The following is a 24,502-nucleotide window of genomic DNA, read 5'->3' as shown; positions in this document are numbered from 1 at the left end:
ATTAGGTAAACAATGATCAATCATATTAGAGAATCAGAGCTCAATAAGTGATCAGAAAAAACTGTCCACCTCAGGGTACTCTCTCTGAGATCTTCATAAGTTTTGTGTTATTATTAAGTAAAGTATTTGGTGTATATCTTCATACTCAGAACTAAAGCATGTACCTTTTCTTTTATTCTTATTTTACTTAACTATCTTTACAGAGAATAAAAGACCTTTCTCTAAACAAAGATTCTTAACTTCTCTGTATGAAATAAAACCACCAGCAGCAACAAAGGTCCATATAGTCAAAGCTACGGTTTTTCCAGTAGTCATGTACAGATGTGAGAGCTGGACCATAAAGAAGGCTAAGCACCGAAGAATTGATGCTTTTTAACTGTGGTGTTGGAGAACTCGTGAGAGTCCCTTGGACTGCAGAGATCAAACCAGTCAATTCCAAATGAAATCAACCCTGAATATGCATTGGAAGGACTGTGGCTGAGGGTGAAGCTCCAATACTTTTGCCACATCACTTGAAGAGCCAACTCACTGGAAAAGACCCTGATGCTGGGAAAGACTGAAGGCAAAAGAAGAAAGGGGCAGCAGAGGATGAGATGGTTGGATAGTATCACCAACTCAATGGATATGAACTTGAGCAAACTCTGGGAGACAGTGGCAGACAAAGGTGCCTGGTGTGCTGCAGTCCGTGGGGTTTCAGAGTCGGACACATCTTAGTGACTGAGCGACAACAGCGACCAGCAGCGTAATACGATCACTATCACTACTCTCCATTGCTCTGGGTACTAGGAGTGGTTTTCTTTACAGACTTCCAAGAACTTTTACATTTCCTAGTTTTAACATAATGCTCTTCCAGAAGTTTAAATGGGAGTAAGAGTCATTTTTCTATCTATGAGAATGGGCTTCTATCAACATAGTTAAATGATAAATGGAAAGATGCATCACAATAAGAAAAATCAAAATGAACACAAAACAGCATCCTTATTTCGAGTTGCATCTGCTCTAACTCTTCCTTTATATGGCCAATTCCTTGAACAAAGAGACCAATTCATATATTTAATATCTTCTTAAGGAACTACGAGCTCTGGGTTGGGAAGACCCCTTGGAGAAGGGAATGGCTCTAGTATTCTCGCCTGGAGAACTCCATGGACTGTATAATCCATGGGGTCGCAAAGAGTTGGACACCACTGAGCGACTTTCACTTTCACTTTCAAAGAAGCCACACAAATGCAGGAAAAAAAAATCAGCATTAGTTAAGAATGGCTTAGCTAAATGCAAAGAAGGTGCTAATTCTTACTTGAAATTTGCTATATTTTCCAAGGATTAGTACTTAAGAAAACACCCTGATTTGTGGTTCTTTTATGGAGAAACTGAAATTGTGGCCTCCTTATTTTCCAAGCTTTCAGTAAAATAAAGATAACAGTAAAAATAAATAAATAAATAAGAATGGCTTAGTTAAACTATGGCTCTAGGACACAGATTTAACGTAATTACAATTTGAAATAACATATTTATACATTAAACTTAGACCTTTCTCTCTATAAAACTGGTAACTTCTACCTATACAATCACTGTCAATTTTTCCAAAAGATTTTAATCAACTATTTAAAATTCAGTTGTTCAAGGGAATTTCCTGGTGGTCCAATAGTTAGGACTCTGAGCTTCCAATGCAGGGGGTACAGTTTTGATCCCTGGTTAGGGAACTAAGATCCCACAAGCCAAAAAAGTATTCAGTTGTTCAAAACTTCTATGTATTTTACTTCTGAGACATCCTATAATTATATTTTTTCTAATCCACATTATAAACACCAAGATCTGATATGCACAATAAATATTTTTTATCTTAATTAAATGTTTTAAACACTGCTTCTCTACTTTTATCTACTAATTTTGTCTGTAAATAATGCATTCATGGATAATAAGTATACCTCATCAAAGAGATCACAGGATCTATAGGGAGGACCTCTTTCTGAAACAAAACCTGCAAATGCCATCCCATTGAGAACTTTAGTGAGGAAATCATTCTCAACTAGACCACGCTGTCCCAAGAAAGCTGTCTGTAAAGAAAAACAATGTGAAATGAATAAGTTATCACTTAGCACTGGATGAATGAATGGTCAAAACAGAAATATACTAGAAAGATCAAAGCCTGAATAAACGTCTTCATGCATAAGTATGTGGTTATAAAATACATTTCTCTCTAAAAGAGCTTTGATACCTGAAATATTACATGTATTGAATAAAAATGAACCTGTCTGTAAAGCAGGAACAGAAATCAGAAATAACCTCAATTTTAAAAGAAAAATCAAAGTTAACATATTCTAAAGGAAAATATATCAGTTCCACAGTATTATTAAAAATTATCAGACACCTGACACTAACACAACACTGTAAATCAACTACATTCCAATAAAAATAATTCAAAAAAGAAAAAAATTATCAACTAGCCACACAAATGAGAGATTTTAAATAAATTTGATAGATTAAACTCAAAATACATGGCTAGAAAAAGATTGCCAAGTTCTTTCAATTAAATTAGAGTTTACATTTTGGACAGATACAGTATGGTATTAGATCTTACCTTGTGAAAGTGTATTACTGGCTCTGCGTGAATTCTTATAAGTTGTAAGCATGATCTATATCCTTGGAAAAGTTGTGCAAATAATCTAAGAAAAACTGCACGTACTTCCTTATCCTGAAAACATAAGAAGAATCATGTTAGATAACTGAATTTCTTAAAAAACAAAATAAAAATCACAAAATCAGACAGTTGGAAAGAACCTGAGAGATTATTTAATAAATCTATGCTTCCTATGCAGAAGTCTCATTTGTAGCAGCACTAAGCAGTGGGCATCTAGTCTGTCCCATGGTTGGACAGTGTAGGCCATTAAATAGTTCCTTTAAAAATTGAACCTAGTATAACTTTCCTCTAGTACATCCAATTTTCCTCTCAGAAAAAAACATAAATCAGAGAGTCTCCGCTTTCACCATGTTAGAGAAGGGCATATTTCCCAAGTCATTTGATTTTTATCTCCATCAAAAGAATTATGTTACAAATACAAAAGAAAAAACTCAAGACTGTTTTAAAGGCTTATGATACTATTCCAAAGTTTAAACAAGTTCTAAAAATCTATTCTTATATTAATAAAGTATTACTTTAAAGTCTGTTATGATAATTCAGATTTTTTAAAAATCTCAATTTTAAAAATTTAAAACTATTTTTTAAAAATAGTTTTGGAAATTTAAAACTATTTTTTAAATAGTTTTAGAACTCTAAGGAAACTCTCAGATTTAGACAATTCCTTATTTAATAGATGAAGAAATAATTAAAAATGCTTCATAACTCATCAAAGGTATGCAGTTCTATAACTTTCCATACTGGCTGCAAAGCTCATCACTAAGAAATGCACTGATCAAAATAAAAAAGGGGTCTCTGCTGTATAGTCACTCTTTTATGACTTTCAATTGGAGCTACATTTATCCACTCACTCAAACTTGATTTTCTCCTGTGACCAACGAACTCTGTTTCCATTTTTAATAAACTTCCCTTTTTTAATCCTTGCCTGACCCTTTCGATTTGATGCTTGGCACAACTTTTCAGGCTCTAATCTAGGTTCTGATTTTTTTGTCCCATACTTAGCCATGCCTCCTCAGAGCAACAGTCTTAGCCTACTCCTCTTCCAATCAATGTACTGCCTGTGGCTTCCCCTTCAGGAGGTCACAAGGTCAATCAGTGGCAATTCTCCTAATTTCTAATTTGGCACATCTTTACTAGGCTGTCCATCTAGCTCTCATTATACTCAGTTTCTTTGAAAAACATACAAAGAAAAGCAACTCTTTTTAAAAACATCAATTTTAAATATTAAACTTCTTACCAGCATTTTTGAGTGGGATAAAGCTGTTCGTGGAGGGGGAAAAGCATGATCTGCTACTTCCAAATCTGGGTGTAGAATCTAAAGCAAAGAAGCTCTATTATGTAAAATACCAATAAAACCTATTATTTGATCTACTGGTGGCATTAAGATGAAACAGTCTCAGTATGTGAATTACAATATATTCATTCCCTCCTTGAAATACAATATATTTGGCTGAGGCAGCTCTGCATGTATTATGTGAAAAGATACTCAAGAGAAAAATATTCAATTAAAATACCTGTTGCAGGGAAACACACATAGTTTGGTTTCATTTATTTGAATATAGCCGATCCCTTCTCCAGGGGATCTTCCCAACCCAGGGATTGAACCCAGGTCTCCCACATTGCAGGTGGATTCTTTACCAGCTGAACCACCAGGGAAGCCCAAGAATACTGGACTGGGTAGTCTATCCCTCCTCCAGGGGATCAAACTGGGGTCTCCTGCATTGCAGGCAGATTCTTCACCAGCTGAGCTGACAGGGAAGCCGAATACCGAGCTACCAGTATTACCAGCTGAATACCGAGCTACTACTATATATAGAAGTATACCATATACATATATTTCATTTATATGTATATGATATACATATAAATGAAAATGTAAAGTTCTGAAATACACACTAAAATATAAAATAGTAGTCACCTCTGAGAGAGAATGGTCTAGGGCAGAGCTATTTATCTATACAGTTGAAAATCTAAAGCATTTATTTTTGTTTTTAAAATATAATTAAAAATTAATTAATTAAAATACTGAGAAGAACAGAATAAGTTTGTGAACCTCACAGTCCAGAGGGGTGACAGTATAACACAATGTGACAAGTATTATAAATACATAAAATAATTATATGTGAATATAAAGTATAATTAATTCAACCTAGAGAAAGTGAAAAAAAGAAGGTAACATTTATGTTAGGCTTTGAAGGAAGGCAGGCTGAGGTGGCAGGTGGGAAAGACACATCCATGCAGGGCTTACACGGAAAATAATTTTGCATCAGTAAGCAGCAAATTTTTGTCTTTGCAGAATCACTTTCAAATACTGAAGATTTGGTATTATATTCTTACAACAGACCAAAAAATTCAAAACAATACTTATGAAAGACACCAAAATATCAGTAATATTTATAATCTAGTCATCAAATCATTATTACAGTATAAAAACATCTTGTTTATAAAAATGTCCCTGATTATTATACTGTGTAACCATCTGATTATAATTATTTACTGACCAAATGAAGCTGATATACTTGTGTATTAAATCTCCCACACAGTCCATCAAATATGGTATCTTTTTAGTCCTATACGCTTATATACACTGTAGCATATGATCCAACAAAGTGTTTGAAAACTGCATAAATAGGCATACTCAGTTTTACCAACTCTGAATTTTACTCACTGGTCAAATTTGGTGGCACAAGTGTTGAAGGTCAACGTCTAACAGGGTGCAGCAAAACCTCTACCAAAAAGCACTGACTTAAGAACTAAAATCTTAACCTTTGTTAATTTTGGTACTTAACCCCTGAATAATTAAAAATATCATTAAGCAAATATACATTAATATTTTTAAACTCATTTAATATTTCTAGAAACATAAAACTTTCAGTCACTCAAATGCTATGTTCTTAGCTTTTGCTATATCCATATACCACTGACGCAATTGCTTAGCTAATATTTTTCTTTGAAATGTCTTTAAATCAACTCATCTCTTTAAATCTATTACTTTCTTAGATTATATCATCTGTGGAATCATAGGTTTTGTATGCTATTTTTAATAAAATAAACATTATAATAAATACATAATTATTAAAATTAAAAAGTTCCCACATACGACCCCAAATCATCTCCATACTTCACTCTGGGAAACAGGCATTTGTCATCCTTTGTATAAAACATTCATCCTACTGATAAAGACTAGGAAACAGAGGATGGAATATGATTTGTTCAAAAACACCCAGTGGCAGGATGCTGACTGGAATTTAGGTCACAACTGTGGAAAATTCTGAAAGAGATGGGAATACCAGACCACCTGACCTGCCTCTTGAGAAACCTGTATGCAGGTCAGGAAGCAACAGTTAGAACTGGACATGGAACAACAGACTGGTTCCAAATAGGAAAAGGAGTACGTCAAGGTTGTATATTGTCACCCTGATTATTTAACTTATATGCAGAGTACATCATGAGGAACGCTGGGCTGGAAGAAGCACAAGCTGGAATCAAGATTGCCGGGAGAAATATCAATAACCTCAGATATGCAGATGACACCACCCTTATGGCAGAAAGTGAAGAGGAACTCAAAAGCCTCTTGATGAAAGTGAAAGAGGAGAGTGAAAAGGTTAGCTTGAAGCTCAACATTCAGAAAACACAGATCATGGCATCTGGTCCCATCACTTCATGGGAAATAGATGGATAAACAGTGGAAACAGTGTCAGACTTTATTTTTTGGGGCTCCAAAATCACTGCAGATGCTGACTGCAGCCATGAAATTAAAAGACGATTACTCCTTGGAAGGAGAGTTATGACCAACCTAGAGAGCATATTAAAAAGCAGAGACATTACTTTGCCAACAAAGGTCCGTCTCGTCAAGCCTATGGTTTTTCCAGTGGTAATGTATGGATGTGAGAGTTGGACTGTGAAGAAAGCTGATCGCTGAAGAATTGATGCTTTTGAACTGTGGTGCTGGAGAAGACTCTTGAGAGTCCCTTGGACTGCAAGGAGATCCAACCAGTCCATTCTAAAGGAGATCAATCCTGGCTGTTCATTGGAAGGACTTACGCTAAAGCTGAAACTCCAATACTTTGGCCACCTCATGCGATGAGTTGACTCACTGGAAAAGAGTCTGAAGCTAGGAGGGATTGGGGGTAGGAGGAGGCGGGGACGACAGAGAATGAGATGGCTGGATGGCATCACCGACTCGATGGACATGAGTTTGAGTGAACTCCGGGAGTTGGTGATGGACAGGGAGGCCTGGCGTGCTGTGATTCATGGGGTCGCAAAGAGTCGGACACGACTAAGCAACTGAACTGAACTGAACTGAAGTTCTAACTTAGCATGCTTTTTACTCTATCACACCTGGTATTCCAGATCACAAATTATACTGGGAAAAGTCAGTCTTCTCTAAAAGTTTCATCCTACACATACCACTATAACAACACAAGGACTAATACAAAGTTGGAAATTTCTGAAAATAAAACCCGTCTTGGTAATCCTAGACTTCTAAGTTCCTAGCTAAGTTCCTGTTTAAGGGGAAAAAGATTTTAAAGAGCTCAGACTGGAATACTATTCAAGAAGAATATGAAAGCCTTAATTCTAGCAATGGCTTGAAAGGGAATGAAAAATTTCTAAGTTTCAAATTTCTGATGATGGATAAGCGGGCAACTAAAATGTCAGTAAAAAATAAATTTGCTTCAATGGGAAACACTCAGATCACAAGATTTCTTATAGCTTCAATGCACAGAATACTAGACACTTATCAATAAGTTACAACTTTTTGTAGTAAGCTGGAAACACTGGCCAGTCCTTATCACACTGCTTTGCAAGAAGCACATCTACCAAAGAGAAATTAGATGTCATTAAGAAAGGTGAAGGAAAGGGAACAAGTGCTAGCTTCTAATGAGGGATGTTAGGAGAATCAAGGATTTTAAGGCATAGTCTGGTCTTATTTTCAGAGGTGTGTTTCCAATACCTAGAATAAATATTCACTTAGGATTCAAAGTATACTCTTTAGATAATATTTTGTAAATTATCCTATTCTAACACTATATGAGAATACATATATATATTTTAAGAACATACAACTCTCGTTTTTAAGTAATTACACTGTCAATGAATGATATCCAATTACCTTAGTTTAGATTTAAGTCAAGAGAAAAATACTTCAAGAAATTAAGTAAATTAAGAAAGAATATATCATACCAAAGAAAGAGCTGCTTGCGTCTGATGTAGCAGTGGTTCCGGAAGGGAAGAGAGGTGAACGCACTCAGGAATTTTAATAGTGCCTCCATCCAAATCAGCTACGATTACATCTAACTGAAGAAGATAAAAATAACCTGTAATTAATAAAATGTCTTTCTAGATTGATTTTCAGCTACTGTATATTTCCCAGTTTCCTCTGAAATTAGATGTGGCATATGAATAAGTTTCTGCTAATGGAACGTGAAAGGTGATATGCACATTTTCAGGCATTCAAAACAGAGGTCCAGTCAGGCCCTCCTATGCTTTCTTTCCTCTTACCATCACTGAAACTATGAACTAACAACCCAATCTTAAACACATTCAGAGGAGGACAATGCCTGAGTGGATTCTAGTGGAGAAACAAGAAGCAAAGAAGCGTGGTCCTTCCTTGAATGAGTTCATGGAACAAACTGGTCTGACATAATGGAACACTTCTACAAACCGCTGCATGAGTGTTAAATAAAATTCCATTTTGTTTAAGCCATTGCATTTTGCATGCTTTATTATAGTAGTTCAGCCATATCCTAAATAACATAGTAATCATAAGAGTTAACAAGCAAAGCAACTAGTATACATCAAAACAGTACTGTTTAGGTAGCTAAAACACTAATTTTTAGAATTTTACAAAATCTATTTTAAAATAACATGAAAAATGTAATAGAGAAACCAGTCGAAATTATTGAAGGTATTATGTTGCTAACAGGATTAAAATTAATTCTAATTTATTCAATGAAAAGTTAAGAAATTCACTTTTGTCAATATTTGCTTTGTCTAACTTCCACAGACTGTTTTTATTTACCGGGAAAAAAAAACTGCCTACAAACCAGATGAGTGTATTTTTAATTATTATTAGTGAGGTTTTGCTTAATGTTTATGGATTTACAGATATTTTTATATGTTGAAATCAAAGTTAAAAAGGAACCAGATATCAAAATATAAAGTCAGAAAAAAGAATGAGGGTCCTGTTTATAACTGCAATGTGCAATGGTCTTCTGTCAGTTTAAATGACAATTATGATTTGATTACAATTGTAATTATACAAAAGTACCTACAGAGCTTACCTCTTCACTGGCATTTATAACTAAAATTAGAATAACAAATTCTTTAGGATTTGTGAATACAGATGTCATATAGCCCAACGTTTCAGTGAAGAATTTTTCTTAAACTCCCTGAAAAGTGTCAGTCTGTCTTTGCACTCTGCTTAGAGTACTCTTCACATAAGGAAACACATTCATCATCACTGGGCAGCTTTATTTACTTGAAAACTCTTAGACTGAGCAGAAATTTGTTTCTATATCCACTATCCCCACTGATTCTATTTCAGCCTCTACCCCTTCTTTCTACGTTATTACCTGTGAAAATTTTCTTAGTCCCTCAAAGAATATGGTTTCTAAACATCCCTAAATGTCCTTCTATGAAGTTCAATTTTGTTACAGTCCTTCTTAAAGCACACTATAGCGAAGTAAACCTGTTTTTAAGAGCTGGTTGAATACAGAGTATTACTTTCTCTCCTTTAGTATTTCCATTTAGTATTAAGAACAGAATAATCTGGGGGCAGTGGGGGTGCTCACAATAAACTTGTATTCTACCAAAACCCTTCACCCCTTTGCAAATGCTTTTTGCTTTTTGAAAGTGAAAGTAGCTCAGGTGTGACCATATAGTCCATGGAATTCTCCAGGCCAGAATACTGGAGTGGGCAGCATTATCACAGACCTCATTTCAAAATATGAATAAATTAAAGCACTCATAATAAAAGCATAAATAGACTGCTAAAAATGGATAATTTTATCTTTCTTTCTCATATGTGAGATGAAGAGTATAGAAAGATAAACTTAATATGCCGAAGAGGGAAATTTAAAAAGATTAATGAATTCATTTTATAAATCTCCTGTACTTGCTGTAAGGAAATATTAACGTATTTAGGCTTTTTGATGCTGTGCTTCCAGCCAATCTTTTCTATTGGGAATGGAACAGATTTGAAAATAGTAATTAGCTGAAGTGCTATAGGACTGAGGAGGTCATGGCAACCCACTCCAGGATTCGTGCCTGGAGAATCCCACAAACAGAGGAGCCCGGCAACCTACAGTCCATGGGGTCGCACAGAATTAGACACAACTGAAGCGTCTTAGCAGGCAGAAAGGACTCAAAGAAACGTAAGAAACTTCTGACTTCAATAACTATCAATTTAAAGATGAATACTTACAAGTTCATGAACATCAGTTTTAAAGACAGAATGTACTCCAATAATGAAAGGCGTTGGGGAACTCAGAACTTCCAGGAGCTGAGCCGGGAGAATAGGAATATAAGGGTAACTAGAAATAATAAAAATACATGTGAGATATATTTGTTCTTCCATAATACAACATACCTTTCTTTCATTTTTATACTTTGTGAATTTCAGATTATCTGTGTTTAGAAATTATCAATAACATTCTCAGAGTTGTTAATATTAAATTCATGGGAGAAAAAAGATTTTAAAAATTCTTCATGTGAAAGGTATGATCTGATATAAGAAGATATGAAGTAAGCAGGGCAGCTTTCTTATCCCTTATTCGTCTAGGCAAGCAATCTCTTTAAGTTTTTCAAACTTGCTTGAAAGAATTTTTCCTTACATAGAGATCTGACATCAGTTGGTAACACTGACTTCCTGATGGAACACCCCCCCACCCTCCACATACTGGTGATAATGTATTTCTCTATATAAAACAATCATTCTAGTTCCGGTTTCTCTACTTGATTTTGATATTTGGTAAGAATGGCAAGGTACAAAATTAAGGTTTAGAATGCTCTCTTATCTGGAGGTTTAAAGAAGCACACACAGGTTAAAAAATATTTTAAATAAAATCTGTAGACTGTCTAAATTTTTTCTAGGTCACTGTGATTAACAAATTGATAAAAAATATTAGACCTAAAATATTGTACTTACAGCACTCTCAGTCATCACTGTTTTACTTTATACTTTTTATTACAAAAAAATTAACATCCCTCTGTCCCCAAAATAAAGGGAAAAAAAGGAAGATAAAGCCTGACGTATTTAATCAGCTTTGACAATCACCAATGCATGGTCACATCTATATTTCTACCCATTTTTGTTCTTTTTCCTACCACATTATTTGGAGCAAATCCCAGATACCATACCATGTATACATAAATACTTTATTATATATGTAAAAAAGGTAAGGGCTCCAATAATTTCTTAATATTAAATAATCAGACATTACTATCTTAAGACCTTTATCTCCAACTATATTCAAAGGGAATTAAATGTTGCTGACAATACTATTCAAATTGATTACTTTTTCATGAAAGGAATCAACACTCAATAATAGGCAACTTGGAAAAGTTCCAAATTCCAGGCTAGATTTCTATCAGAATCATGACTCTTATAACAGCATAGCTTTGTAAAATATGCCCTTGTTCAAAACTGTTGTGAAATGATGTTTTGACTGATCATTGATAAGTAATGAATAATCTGGGAATAAATAAAAATACCAAATAAAAACCCTCACCTATATTTAAGAGGAAACATTAATGACTCCAGGGCTCTACAAGCATCACTAAGTCTCTGGAAACTTGCAGAATGGAAGAGAACCTTATTTTCTGTAAGGACTGCACAAAAGAGGCTGAGGACATTTTGAATTCCTGAAAACACAAAGAGCAAATGCTTACCAAATGCATTTAATTTTATTATGTGCTGCTAAAAAACATAGCCTTAGAATTACATGGAATGAAAAAGCCAATACTTAAAAAATCTCTGAAGAAAAATATTTAAACTACGAATTCCAAAGAGCCTATTGGTATTTGTTTTCCCAAACTTTCAGTTTTGTCTTATTCTTCAAATCAGTGTACACTCATTGAATATATTAGTTAATTGGAAATACACTATTACCTTCTTTTCAACTTCATCTCCAAGGTCTGTACTTAAATTTCTATTTTAGATGCTTGGCCTTGTTCTAACAACTTTTTCCCCTTTTAAAGTTAATTTGTCTGATGTTAACCAAACCAGTTTTGTTGTTGAAATTTTCCTAGTATACCTTTTTTCCAACTTTTTACATCAACCTTTCTCTACTTCTTGGAAATAGCATATAGTTGACAATTTTAAAAAATCTCTAAAAGCAAGAAAAAAGCAACATAGGAGAATAATATAAATTTATAATTTACATAAGAGGAAATCAAAATGGCTGATTAACATGAAAAGAAGCTCCAACACTTTTAACAATCAGAAAAATTCAAACTAAAAAATTCAGGAGGTATGATTTTAAACCTACTACAATAGGCAAAACTAGAGTTTGACAATTCTAAGTTTTTATGAAGATGGTGGGGAAAGGAATTATCATATACACTGCTGTGACGAATAAAGTAAGATGCACATGCACATACCCTGGTATCGAGTTAATGCAGTGATTTTAATAATTCCATTTTGAGTTATTTATCACAGAAACTTTCGTGTGTACACAAGAAGATAAGGTACAAAAAGGAACACTGCAGAAGTATTTAAATAATGAAAAAAGTGGATACATCCCAAATATAAGAATGAAAAATAAATAACAGAAAATTTAAGTTTAATTTACTAAAAGTTAAACATCTGACTGAAGATGGTAAATGTTGACTGAAAAAACTAAAATTTTATTATTCAAACTTTATAAAATGAAATAATTATTAAAGACATTTAAATATTTTCAGGTGATAAGGCTTTTGTAGAGGGTAGGTCTATAACATTTATACCTGAGACTTTAAGATTAAAACATCACTAAGACTTTAGGGATACCTTTACAACCTGAAAATAAGAGAGCTAGTGCTAATATATCAACGTGAACAACTCTCCCAAATATAATGTTGAGTGAGGAAAGTATGGTATAAAGTGATTCTATAGAATGATAGCATTTATATATTGCTTAAAACCATACAAAATGCTACTATCTTCTGTTCAGGTTTATATCAATACAAACATAGGCTGTATAAAGATATATCCGGGAATAAAAAGAACCAAATGAAGGATAGTATTTCTCTCTGGGATGAGGTGGCATACACAAGAAGTTTCAACTGTATTTACGATGCCACATTTATTAAACTGAATAACATGTGTGTGTTCAGTTGTTCAGTCATTTTTGGACTCTTTGTGACCCTGCGGATGGTGGCCCTCCAGGCTCCTCTGTCCATGGAATTCCCCAGGCAAGAATACTGGAAAAGGTTGCCATTTCCTTCTGCAGGGGATCTTCACAACCCAGGGACTGAACAGGTGTCTCTTGTGTCTCCTGCACTGGTAGGCATATTCTTTACCACAGAGCCACCTAATAGATAACATTAAATATTTTTTTTGGAAATAATTAAAAATTACAGAAAAGCTGCAAGAACAGAGCACCCAAATATCCCTCACAATGATTCACCTAATGTTGAATTCTGCTCCATTTGCTTTAACATTTGTACTTTATGTGTAAGCATGCCCTGCCTCTTTCTAAAACCACACACACATTTTCTGACCCGTGTGACTGTACACATCATGACATTCACCCTTAAATACATCAGGATGTTTTTCCTTAGAATAAAGATAATGTCTTCCTTAACCACAGTATGGTTATCCTCCTCAGCAAATTTAATATGTTGCAATATTTTAAGTCTAATCAAAAATCACTGCAGATGATGACTGCAGCCATGAAATTAAAAGACGCCTGCTCCTTGGAAGAAAAGCTATGACCAACCTAGAGAGCATATTAAAAAGCAGAGAGATTACTTTGCCAACAAAGGTTCGTCTAGTCAAGGCTATGGTTTTTCTGGTAGTCATGTATGGATGTGAGAGTTGGACTGTGAAGAAAGCTGAGCACTGAAGAATTGATGCTTTTGAACTGTGGTGTTGAAGACTCTTGAGAGTCCCTTGGACTGCAAGGAGATCCAACCAGTCCATTCTAAAGGAGATCAGTCCTGGGTGTTCACTGGAAGGACTGATGGTGAAGCTGAATCTCCAAGACTTTAGCCACCTGATGCGAAGAACTGACTCATTGGAAAAGACCCTGATGCTGGGAAAGATTGAAGGCAGAAGGAGACGGGGACGACAGAGGATGAGATGGTTGGATAGCATCACTGACTGGATGGACATGAGTTTGAGCAAGTTCTGGGAGGTGGTGGTGGACTTAATGAAGCCTGGCATGCTGTAGTCCATGGGGTCACAGAGTCGAACATGACTGAGAGACTAAACTGAACTGAATATTTTAAATCTAATCTTACATGTGTTTTCTTATTTTGTTTCATTCCGAATCAAAATTCTTCTTTGGAACTTTCCCCCTACCATCAGGATTCATTCTAAGCTCAATATTTCATTTAGGTGTCCTGTTTCTTTGCTGTGCTGTGCTTAGTCGCTCAGCATGGAGCATTTCCACGGCATTAAATTATTTTCATTGAGATGAAATTCACATACATAAAATTAACCATTTCAAAGAGAATAACTTATTGATTTGCTAACTGAATTATCCCAAGGAATATATCCTACTAAATCACGTTCTATGATCCTTTATCATATTGTAGAATTTGGTTTGCCAATATTTTGTTGAAGATTTTTGCATCTAAATTCAAAACGCTAAGCCTGTAGCTTCCTTTTCTCATAGTGTCCAAGTCTGACTTTGGTATTAGGGTAACGCTGGCCTTGTAAAATGAGTTTGGAAGGCTTCCCACTTCTTCTATTTTTCAGAATAGTCTCTAATAGACAGCTATTAATTCTTCAAATTTTTCATTGGATTCATCCAGTGAAGCCATGTGGTCCTGGACTTTTCTTTTAGGGATGATTTTGATTACTGATTCAATCTCCTTGTTAATAACTGTCCTGTTCAGACTTCCTATTTCTTTATTATTCTGTTTTTGTAGGTTTTACGTTTCTAGGAAGTTATTCATTCTTCCAGGTTATCTGATTATTGGTGTGATTACAGTAGTTGCTTATCATCCGTAATGTTTCTGTGGTATCATCAGTAATGCCCCCTCTTTCGTATTTGATTGTATTTGAGTCTTCTCTTTTTTTTCCTAGTCTAGCTAAAGGTTTATCAACTTTACCTATCTCGCTCATCTTTCCTACTGTCTTTTCATTCTGTTTCATTTTTGCTCTGATCTTAGTTATTTCCTTCCTTCTACTAACTTCAGACTTCATTTGTTCTTCTTTTTTTAATTCCCTGGAAGGTAAAGTTAGGATGTTTGAAACCTTTCTTTTTTCTTAATGCAGATATTGATCACTATTAACGTCCCCCTTACATCTGAATTTGCTGCATCGTGGAAGCTGTGGTGTTTGCCTTTCCATATTCATTTGTCTCATGATACTTTTGATTTCCCTTTTGATTTTTTTCATTGACCCACTGGTTGTTTAAGAACATTTTGTGTAATCTCCATACATTTGTGAATTTACAAGTTTTCTTCTTGTATTGGTTTCTAGTTTCACACCATCCTGGTTGGAAACACATTTGATATGATTTCAATATTCACAAATTTATTAAGACTTGTTGGTGGCCTAATATACGATTTATCTTAGACAATGTTCAATGTGTGCTTGAGAAGAATGTGCATATTTTGCTGCTGTTGAACGGAAGGTTTTATATACGTCTGTCAGGTCCATCTGCTATAACATTTTCAGTTCTTGCTATTTGCCTTACTGATTTTGTCTTTGCATGATTTACCTGTTGTTGAATGTGGGGTGCTGAAGTCCTCTACTATTCTGGTATTGCTGTCAACTTTTCCCTTCAGATCTGTTAATATTTGCTTTATGGATTTAAGTGATCTGATGTTAGGTGCATAAATACAATTATTATAACTTCTTGATGAACTGACTATTTTACCATTTGTTGCTGTTGTTCAGTTGTGTCCGACTCTTAGAGACCCCAGGGACTGTAGCACACCAGGCTTCTCTGTCCCTTACCATCTCCTGAAGTTTGCCCAAGTTCATATCTATTGCATCAGTGATGCCATCTATCCATCTCATTCTCTGATGCCCTCTTCTCCTTCTGCCCTCAATCTTTCCCAGCATCAGGGACTTTTCCAATGAGTCAGCTGTTTGTATCAGATGACCAAAATACTGGAGTTTCCACTTCACATCAATCCTTCCAACAAGTATTCCACGTTGAGTTCCCTTAAGACTGACTGGTTTGATCTTCTTGCTGTCCAAGGGAATCTCAGGGTCTTCTCCAGCTCCACAGTTCGAAGGCATAAATTCTTCAGCACTCTGCCTTTATGGTCTAGCTCACACAACCATTGTGACCGCTGGGAAGACCATAGCCTTGACTATATGAAACTTTGTTGGCAGAGTAATGTCTCTTCTTTTCAACACACTGTCTAGGTTTGTCATAGCTTTCCTGCCAAGAATCAAACATCTTCTGATTTCATGGCTGCAGTCACCACCCGCAGTGATTTTAGAGCCCAAGAAGAGGAATTTACCATTATATAATGACTTTGGCTCTCATTACAGTTTTTGGCTTAAAGTCTATTATGGCTGATATCAGTGTAGCTGTCTGTACTTTCTTTTGGCTTCTATGTGCATGAGATACATTTTTATACAGTTTCACCTTCAGTCTAAATGTATAATGAAAGCTGAAGTGAGTCTATTTTTCTTTTAGGCTCCAGTGAGGATGTCAGCACCTAGCTTCATGCTAATTAGAAACTGAACTCTGAAACTATGCAGTCAAACCCCTTTTGGGAAACACTGGGAGATGGGTGTTTTTGTCTGCTCCCTCTGCACTGAACCTGGAGGGATAATCATAAGTGCTCATGAAAGTGAAAGTTGCTCAGTCGTGTCCAACTCTTTGTGATGCCATGGATGTCCATGGAATTCTCCAGCTCAAAATACTGGAGTGGGTAGCCTTTCCCTTCTCCAGGGGATCTTCCCAACCGAGGGATCAAACCCAGGTCTCCCGCACTGCAGGCCGATTCTCTACCAGCTGAGCCGCAAGGGAAGCCCAAAAATACTGGAGTGGGTAAATGCTCATAGCCCATTAAGAACTGCCTCTTTGTTTTCTATAGTACTATGGGACTCATGATACTTTGGCCACCTCATGCGATGAGTTGACTCACTGGAAAAAGACTCTGATGCTGGGAGGGATTGGGGGCGGGAGGAGACGGGGACCACAGGGAATGAGATGGCTGGATGGCATCACCGACTCGATGGACATGAGTTTGAGTGAACTCCGGGAGTTGATGATGGACAGGGAGGCCTGGCGTGCTGTGATTCATGAGGTCGCAAAGAGTCAGACACGACTGAGTGACTGAACTGAAGTGAACTGATGGGACTCATGAACACAAGCTCTCCTGGCTTTCAGAGTTAGGAGTTTGAGGGAACCATTCCTCAGGTGGGAGTTTAAAAAGTTGATATGCAAGATGTGCGGCTTCAACCTTTCACTCTTTCTAAATTTTTAAAAAATTTATTTAAATCAAAGGATAATTGCTTTACAATATTGTGTTGATTTCTGCCATACATCAATATGAATTGGTCATAGGTGCACACCATGTCCTCTCAGTTTTGAACCTCCCTCCCACCTCCCATCCCATCCCAACCCTCTAGGTTGTCACAGAGTCCCACAACCCTTCACTCTTCAGGGAAAAGTTGGGTGTTGGGGGTTCTGTCCTTGTTATATGGTGTTATGCAAGGACTTGAGTTTATGGCAAGAGTGTATATCCATCATTCCTACCCATTTCAATGTGGATATTTTCTCAGGAGCCTAAGGAGCGAGAGTCAATTAGTTTCTAAATTTCGCAGGGAATTGCTCCATGTGTAGCTGTCTGTGAGAGAGTGAAATTCAGGAGCCTCCTATGTTGCCATCTTGATCCTGAGTCTCGTCTATCCCTTCTCTGACTCTGTCATTGCCGGGATTTTCCGGTTAAATTTCTAGCTGGTCTGCCACTAGTTCCAAATAGGATTTCAATGCAGACAAGCAGAGTTAATTTCTTTTTATTTCCTACTGGATTCAATATTATTTTTGTTGACAATGATGTTGTGGGCTTTAGCTTTCCAACCTTTCGGCAGCAAAGTTGATGGTTTTATGTCCGGCCCTGCACAAGCAAAATAATCATTCTCACTGTGGGAAAGATAGGAGTCATCCAGGTAAGAATACTGCAGGTTGCTACTATTCTTATCCAAAGTTCTACCATGAGTAAATGCTACTGAATTTGTCGTTTGCTTTTGCTCAGTTTGCAGAGAATTGAAATAGTTGTATGCAACAATCATCTAGTTTTACTGCTGGTTCTTTGGGGAGAGGATTTTCTGAACTCTTCATACTGCCATAACCAGAGTCATTATCCCTGATGATGTTAATTTTGTTCACCTAAACTTTTGTTTATTACTATCTAACTCTTCCAACGTATACTTTGTATTTTTCCTCGTAACTAATAAGCCATCTGTGTTCAGACATTTTAGATCATGCAAATATTTTGTTCCTCACCAAAATTTTTGCCTAGATTTAGCATCAATTGATAATTAATATCTGAATCAGTCTTTATTATTATGATTATAAAATGCTTTTGCAAATCACATTCAACCAATTAGAAATTAGCAAACATTCAGCAATAATCAGAACTCTCATTTTTTCCCCCATTTCCTGCTTATTTATATATCCATTACCAGTATAGACTCATGGATTTCTATGTTTTTATGCCAACGTTCTATAAGTTATTACTGATCTTAATTATGTTTGTGTCCATTAAGTCCTAAACTTAGACAACGGTCACCCCTTTAACCTAGTTCCTGTGTCCCTATAACATGAACCCTTTATTTTTTAAGTTCTTTCTTTCTTTCCAGCTTGACAAAATAATCCAGGCTCATATTTTACCTACTCTGTCCCTGCTCTGAAGTTAGTCACTTCTCCAAGGAGGCCTGGTTCCTTCCATTACAAATGGCATTTAAAAATCAAGAATTGAGGGTATTAGGGTAAATGTTAGATCATTTCTGCCAAGATATCTTTGAGGTTACTTTTACAGGTAAGAGTAGATACATGCACATATATGAACACATATACATGCATAAAGACAGACAGACACACATATATATATATATATCCATATACATGTATTTGAGAAATCTGAGTCCATATCATTACTTTCAGTTCCAATCTATTCTCGCAGGGTCTCCCAAATGACTCCAATACATATATGTATGTTCCTTCTTCCAGTGAAAACCCTGGATCCTAATGACATAAATACATTTATTCATTTGCTAAATCTTATATTGAGGGCTTTCCTGGTGGCTCAGATGGTAAAGAATCTACCTACAATGCAGGAGACACAGGTTCAATCCCTGGGTTGGGAAAATCCTGGTGGGCTAGTCCATGGGGTCACAGAAAGTCGGATATGCAGATGACACCAACCTTATTGCAGAAAGCAAAGAGTAATTAAAGAGTCTTGATAAAGGTGAACGAGGAGAGTGAAAAAGCTGGCTTAAAATTAATATTAAAAAAAAAAAAGATCATGGTATCCGGTCCTATCACTTCACGGCAAATAGATGGGGAAACAGTGAAAACAGTGACAGACTTTATGTTCTTGGGCTCCAAAGTCAATGCGGACGGTGACCGCAGCCATGAAATTAACAGACACTTGCTACTTAGAAGAAAAGCTATGACCAACCTAGACAGTGTATTAAAAAGCAGAGACATTTCTTTGCCTACAAAGGTCCATTTGGTCAAAATGATTTTTCCAGTAGTCATGTATGGATGTGAGAGCTGGACCATAAAATGCTGAGTGCCGAAGAATTGATGCTTTTGAACTGTGGTGGTGGAGAAGACTCTTGAGAGTCCCTTGGACTGCAAGGAGATCCAACCAGTCCATTCTAAAGGAAATCAGTCCTGAATATGCATTGGAAGGACTGATATTGAAGCTGAAGCTCCAATCCTTTGGCCACCTGATGAGAAGAGCTGACTCATTGGAAAAGACCCTGATACTTGGAAAGACTGAAGGCAGGGGGAGAACGGGATGACAGAGGATGAGATGTTTGGATGACATCACTAACTCAATGGATATGAGTTCGAGCAAGCTCCAGGAGATGGTGAAGGACAGGGAAGCCTGGCGTGCTGCAGTCCATGGGGCTGCAAACAGTCAGACATGACTGAGCGACTGAACAACAGCCTTGCTCTGTAATCTAGGTTTCCTGGTTCAATGGATAGAGCCCGGCCTGGGGGAGCAGAGCCCTGGATTCCTGTTCTGGTTGTCCCTAACTTTCTAGGTGACTTTATTATTCATTTATTCAACAAACATTTACTGTGTGCCTACCATGTACCTGACACTGTCCTGAGCCCTGGGGCATGCATTAGCCCACAAAACAGTCACAGTTCCTGTTTTACTAGAGCTAATGGCTGAGTGCGGAGACAAACTACAGGAAATTAACAAGCAACCTGCCCTCCGAACCTTCATTTCCCAAACCTTACAACTCCATATATATGTGGAATCCAGGAAAATGGTACAAATGAACCTATTTGCAAATCAAAAAACAGACACACAGATGCATAGAACAAATGTATGGACACCATTGGGGAAAAGGGGGTTTGGCATGAACTGGGAGATTGGGACTGACATACACACACTACTAAGATAACTGAGGAGAATCTACTGTGTAGCACAGAGAACTTGACTCAGTGCTCTGTGGTGACCTAAATGGGATACAAATCCAAAAAGGAGAGAATGTATGAATACATATAGGTGATTCACTTTGCTGTACAGTAGAAACGAACTCAACATTGTAAAGCAACTACATTTTGATAAAAGTTTAAAAAAAGAGAGTGGAGTTTATTTGCTTCTGTATGTCTTCAGTTTTAATATATTTTGCTTCTTTTGATCATGATTGGTCTAATACTATTTTCTGAGGATGTGAGATCTAAGTAAGTCTGGAGAAGTCAAAACTTGAGAATCTGCTGTACCATTTTAGCAACTTCTTGTGAGTCCAAGTATTTAAAAATTAAAATTTATATTGAAAAAATTCTGTAGTTGTATTAATTTCTAATGGCTATTATAACAAATTTCCACAAACTTAATGGCTTAAAACTCAGAAGCCCTACTCCTGGGTTTCCCAGCTTCTAGCAATTGCTTGCATTCTTAAGCTCATGGCCACCTTCCATCATCAAAGCTGGTAATGTTGGTTGAGTCTTTCTCTCTTGTGTGAATCAGAGTGCACCACTCTCACACTATATCTCCCTCTTCCATCTTTTAAGGATCTTTATGGTTATACTGGGCCCACCTAAAGGAATTGACACTCCAGTTACAGTTTTAAGGATAAGCAGAAGTCAGAGTTAGGGAAGAGAGATCAGTAAGACTTTCAAAGTTGACAGACAACCACATGCAAAAAAACAAAAGACTGAGGGAGGGAAAGGCATTCAGAAGGCCTAGAAGGAGTTTTGCAAAGGGCAGGTTCATGAAGAGTCTGTATACCAATAGTAAGGAATCCAAATTTTTTCCCTGAAGACTCTGGGGAAGAACTTTTCCCTCTCTGCTCCCCTCTGAACCCACTGTAATACCCACAAAAAAATAAATCCATTTTGATAATCCATCAGAAAATAAAAGTAATGGCCAGCATCATGTAGTATTAGATAAAAAGTGAAGAAGGAAGGTATGCAGCTCTCCTTAGAGAGCTTACATTAGCAGACTCAATTTGTGACAGCAAGGAGTGAAATATTACACTACATTTACTACTAAAGGATAACATCTCATGTATTAGAAATGAGTTGGGTTAACAGTCTAATGCTTAAACGGTAAGTTTCTCATTATCCAGAAAATTATTCCAGTTCAGGTGCTCAGTCGTGTCCAATTCTTTGTGACCCCATGGACTGCAGAATGCCAGGCTTCCCTGTCCATCACCAACTTCTGGAGTTTGCTCAAACTCATATCCATCGAGTTGGTGATGCCATCCAACCATCTCATCCATAATATAAAATAAAATTTACCTGTTACTAACTAATGGATTGCTTACATTTTGCATTTTTAAACATCACATGCTTTAAGTTTTAGATAATTAACAATCTGAAATATTTTAAGAAATTACATTGATGTTTTTATTCCTAACTAGCAACACTTGTTGCTGGCTTCATTTTCCTTGAACTGCTAGTCATAATCAGTTTTCTAAATAACCTTGAATGTTTCCTAGTCTCCGGTAGCCAATGTCTATCCAAAGCTACACAATAACAGGAGAGAAAAACAGTATGAAAAGCAAACATTCCAGTGATAATTTCTACTGATTTGACTACAATGATACATACACATCCTGTTGACTATCCAAACAGTAAAACATTCTGAAAAATCACTTCCTGATCTTAACTCTTCTTTGGGGGTTAAAGATCTAAAATTCATAACATCAAACATTAATGAAGGTATTTGTTTCTTTCTTTGAAAACACAACACCGCAAACTTCTCTCCAGAAACCTCCCCTTCTCTGAATAATAAAGATATGCTATACAAATAGAACACTATGTCTCAGTTTTCAAATGGGAAAATCGAGGAATTGAAGATCCTGGTTTTCTTGGAAGGTTATATTTCCAAAAGCCTTAAAGAATTTACTATAATTCTGTCAATCCACAATGGAGAAAATGTTATAATGGTCATGGCTTAACAAAAGTCATGAAAAAGGATATTTCTCATTCATTTGATCAATATTTGTTGAAAGCCTACAAGAAAAAGAAATGCAACAAGGCAAAATGGTTATCTGAGGAGGCCTTATGAATAGCTGAGAAAAAGAAGAGAAGTGAAAAGCAAAGGAGAAAAGTAAAGACTTGAACGAAGAGTTTGAAAGAAGAGCAAGGACAGATAAGAAAGCCTTCTTAAGTGAACAATGCAAAGAAACAGAGGATAACAAAGAATGGGAAATACTACAGATCTCCTCATGAAAATCAGAGATACTAAGGGAACATTTTATGCAAAGATGGGCACAATAAAGGAAAAAAATGGTATGGACCTAACAGAAGAAGATATTAAGAAGAGGTGGCAAGAATACACAGAAGAATTGTACCAAAAATGTCTTAATGACCTGGATAACCACAATAGCGTGGTCACTCCCCTAGAGCCAGACATCCTGGAATGTGAAGACAAGTGGGTCTTAGCAAGCATTACAACAAACGAAGCTAGTGGAGGTGATAGAACTCCAGGTGAGCTATTTCAAATGCTAAAAGATGATGCTGTTGAAGTGCTGCATTCAATATGCCAGCAAACTTGGAAAACTCAGCAGTGGCCATGGGATTGAAAAAGGTCAGTTTTCATTCCAATGCCAAAGAAAGGCAATGCCAAAGAATATTCAAACTACCACACAACTTCACTCAATTCACAAAAGTAATGCTGGTAATGCTCAAAATCCCTCAAGATAGGCTTCACCAGTATGTGAACTGAGAACTTCCAGATGTACAAGCTGGATTTAGTAAAGGCAGAGAAAAATCGCCAACATCTGCTGAATCACAGAAAAAGCATTCCAGAAAAACATCCAGGAATTCCAGGAAAACATCTACTTTTGCTTCATTGACTACAGTGTTGTGACTGTATGGATCACAACAAACTGTGGAAAATTCTTAAAAAGGTAGGAATTCCAGAGCATCATACCTGCCTCCTGAGAAACCTGTATTCAGGTCAAGAAGCAACAGTTAGAACTGGATGTGGAACAACAGACTGGTTCCAAATTGGGAAAGGAGTACGTCAAGGCTGTATATTGTCATCCTGCTTATTTAACTTATATGCAGGGTACATCATGCAAAATGCTGGGCTGGATGAAGCAGAAGCTGGAATCAAGATTCCCAGGAGAAATAACAACAACCTCAGATATGCAGATGACACCACCTTTATGGCAGAAAGTGAAGAGGAACTAAAAAGCCTCTTGAAAGTGAAAGAGACTGAAAAATCTGGCTTAAAATTCAACATTCAAAGAATTAAGATCATTGCATCTGGTCCCATCACTTCATGGCATATAGATGGGGAAGCAATGGAAACAGTGACAGACTTTATGTTCTTAGGCTCCAAAATCACTGCAGATGGTAACTGCAACCATGAAATTAAAACACGCTTGCTCCTTGGAAGAAAAACTATGACAAACCTAGACAGCATATTAAAAAGCAGAGATATTACTTTGCCAACAAAGGTCCGTCTAGTCAAAGCTATGGTTTGACTTAAGCCTTCATTCTTTCCTCTAATCTTTCTTCTTTCTTTTCAGGAACATAAATTACTTTGGATATGCTTATAAAAGTTAATATCACTTTAAGAATAATTATATAGCATTACAACCAGTCATGTATGGATGTGAGAGTTGGACTATAAAGAAGGCTGAGCACTGAAGAACTGATGCTTTGGAACTGTGGTGCTGGAGAAGACTCTTGAGAGTCCTTTGAACTGTATGGAGATCCAACCAGTCAATCCTAAAGGAAACCAACTCTGAATATTCACTGGAAAGGCTGATGTTGAAGCTGAAGCTCCAATACTTTGGCCACCTGATGTGAAGAACTGACTCACTGGAAAAGTTCCTGAATCTGGGAAAGACTGAAGGCAGGAGAAGTTGATGGCAGAAGATGAGATGGCTGGATGGCATCACCACGTCAATGGACATGAGTTTGAACAAGCTCCAGGAGTTGGTGATGTACAGGGAAGCCTGGCATGCTGAAATTCATGGGGACAAAGAGTTGGACATGACTGAACAACTGAACAATAACCACCACCACTATGCTCCAGATA

General features: G+C 36.6%; 1 protein-coding gene across 4 annotated transcripts in view; it reads right to left on the bottom strand.

The window, feature by feature from the left end:
• Positions 1-24,502, bottom strand: part of SBF2 (SET binding factor 2) — a 491,894-nt gene that overhangs the window by 209,760 nt on the left and 257,632 nt on the right. For all 4 annotated transcript variants that reach the window (XM_055423393.2, XM_055423395.2, XM_055423394.2 and 1 more), the window contains exons 7-12: positions 11,368-11,500; positions 10,062-10,170; positions 7,820-7,933; positions 3,873-3,950; positions 2,579-2,692; positions 1,926-2,054 (exon numbers count right to left, since the gene is read on the bottom strand). In XM_055423393.2, coding sequence (XP_055279368.1) covers positions 1,926-2,054; positions 2,579-2,692; positions 3,873-3,950; positions 7,820-7,933; positions 10,062-10,170; positions 11,368-11,500 — 677 coding nt within the window. The remainder of the gene's footprint in view (positions 1-1,925; positions 2,055-2,578; positions 2,693-3,872; positions 3,951-7,819; positions 7,934-10,061; positions 10,171-11,367; positions 11,501-24,502) is intronic.

Source organism: Moschus berezovskii, chromosome 14 (genome assembly GCF_049115385.1).
Source record: "Moschus berezovskii isolate FMDL1 chromosome 14, NW_MosBer_1.0, whole genome shotgun sequence".
NCBI classification, from domain to species: domain Eukaryota; kingdom Metazoa; phylum Chordata; class Mammalia; order Artiodactyla; family Moschidae; genus Moschus; species Moschus berezovskii.
The sequence above is the reverse complement of the archived record's forward strand: the minus strand, read 5'-3'. Positions and strand labels throughout refer to the sequence as shown.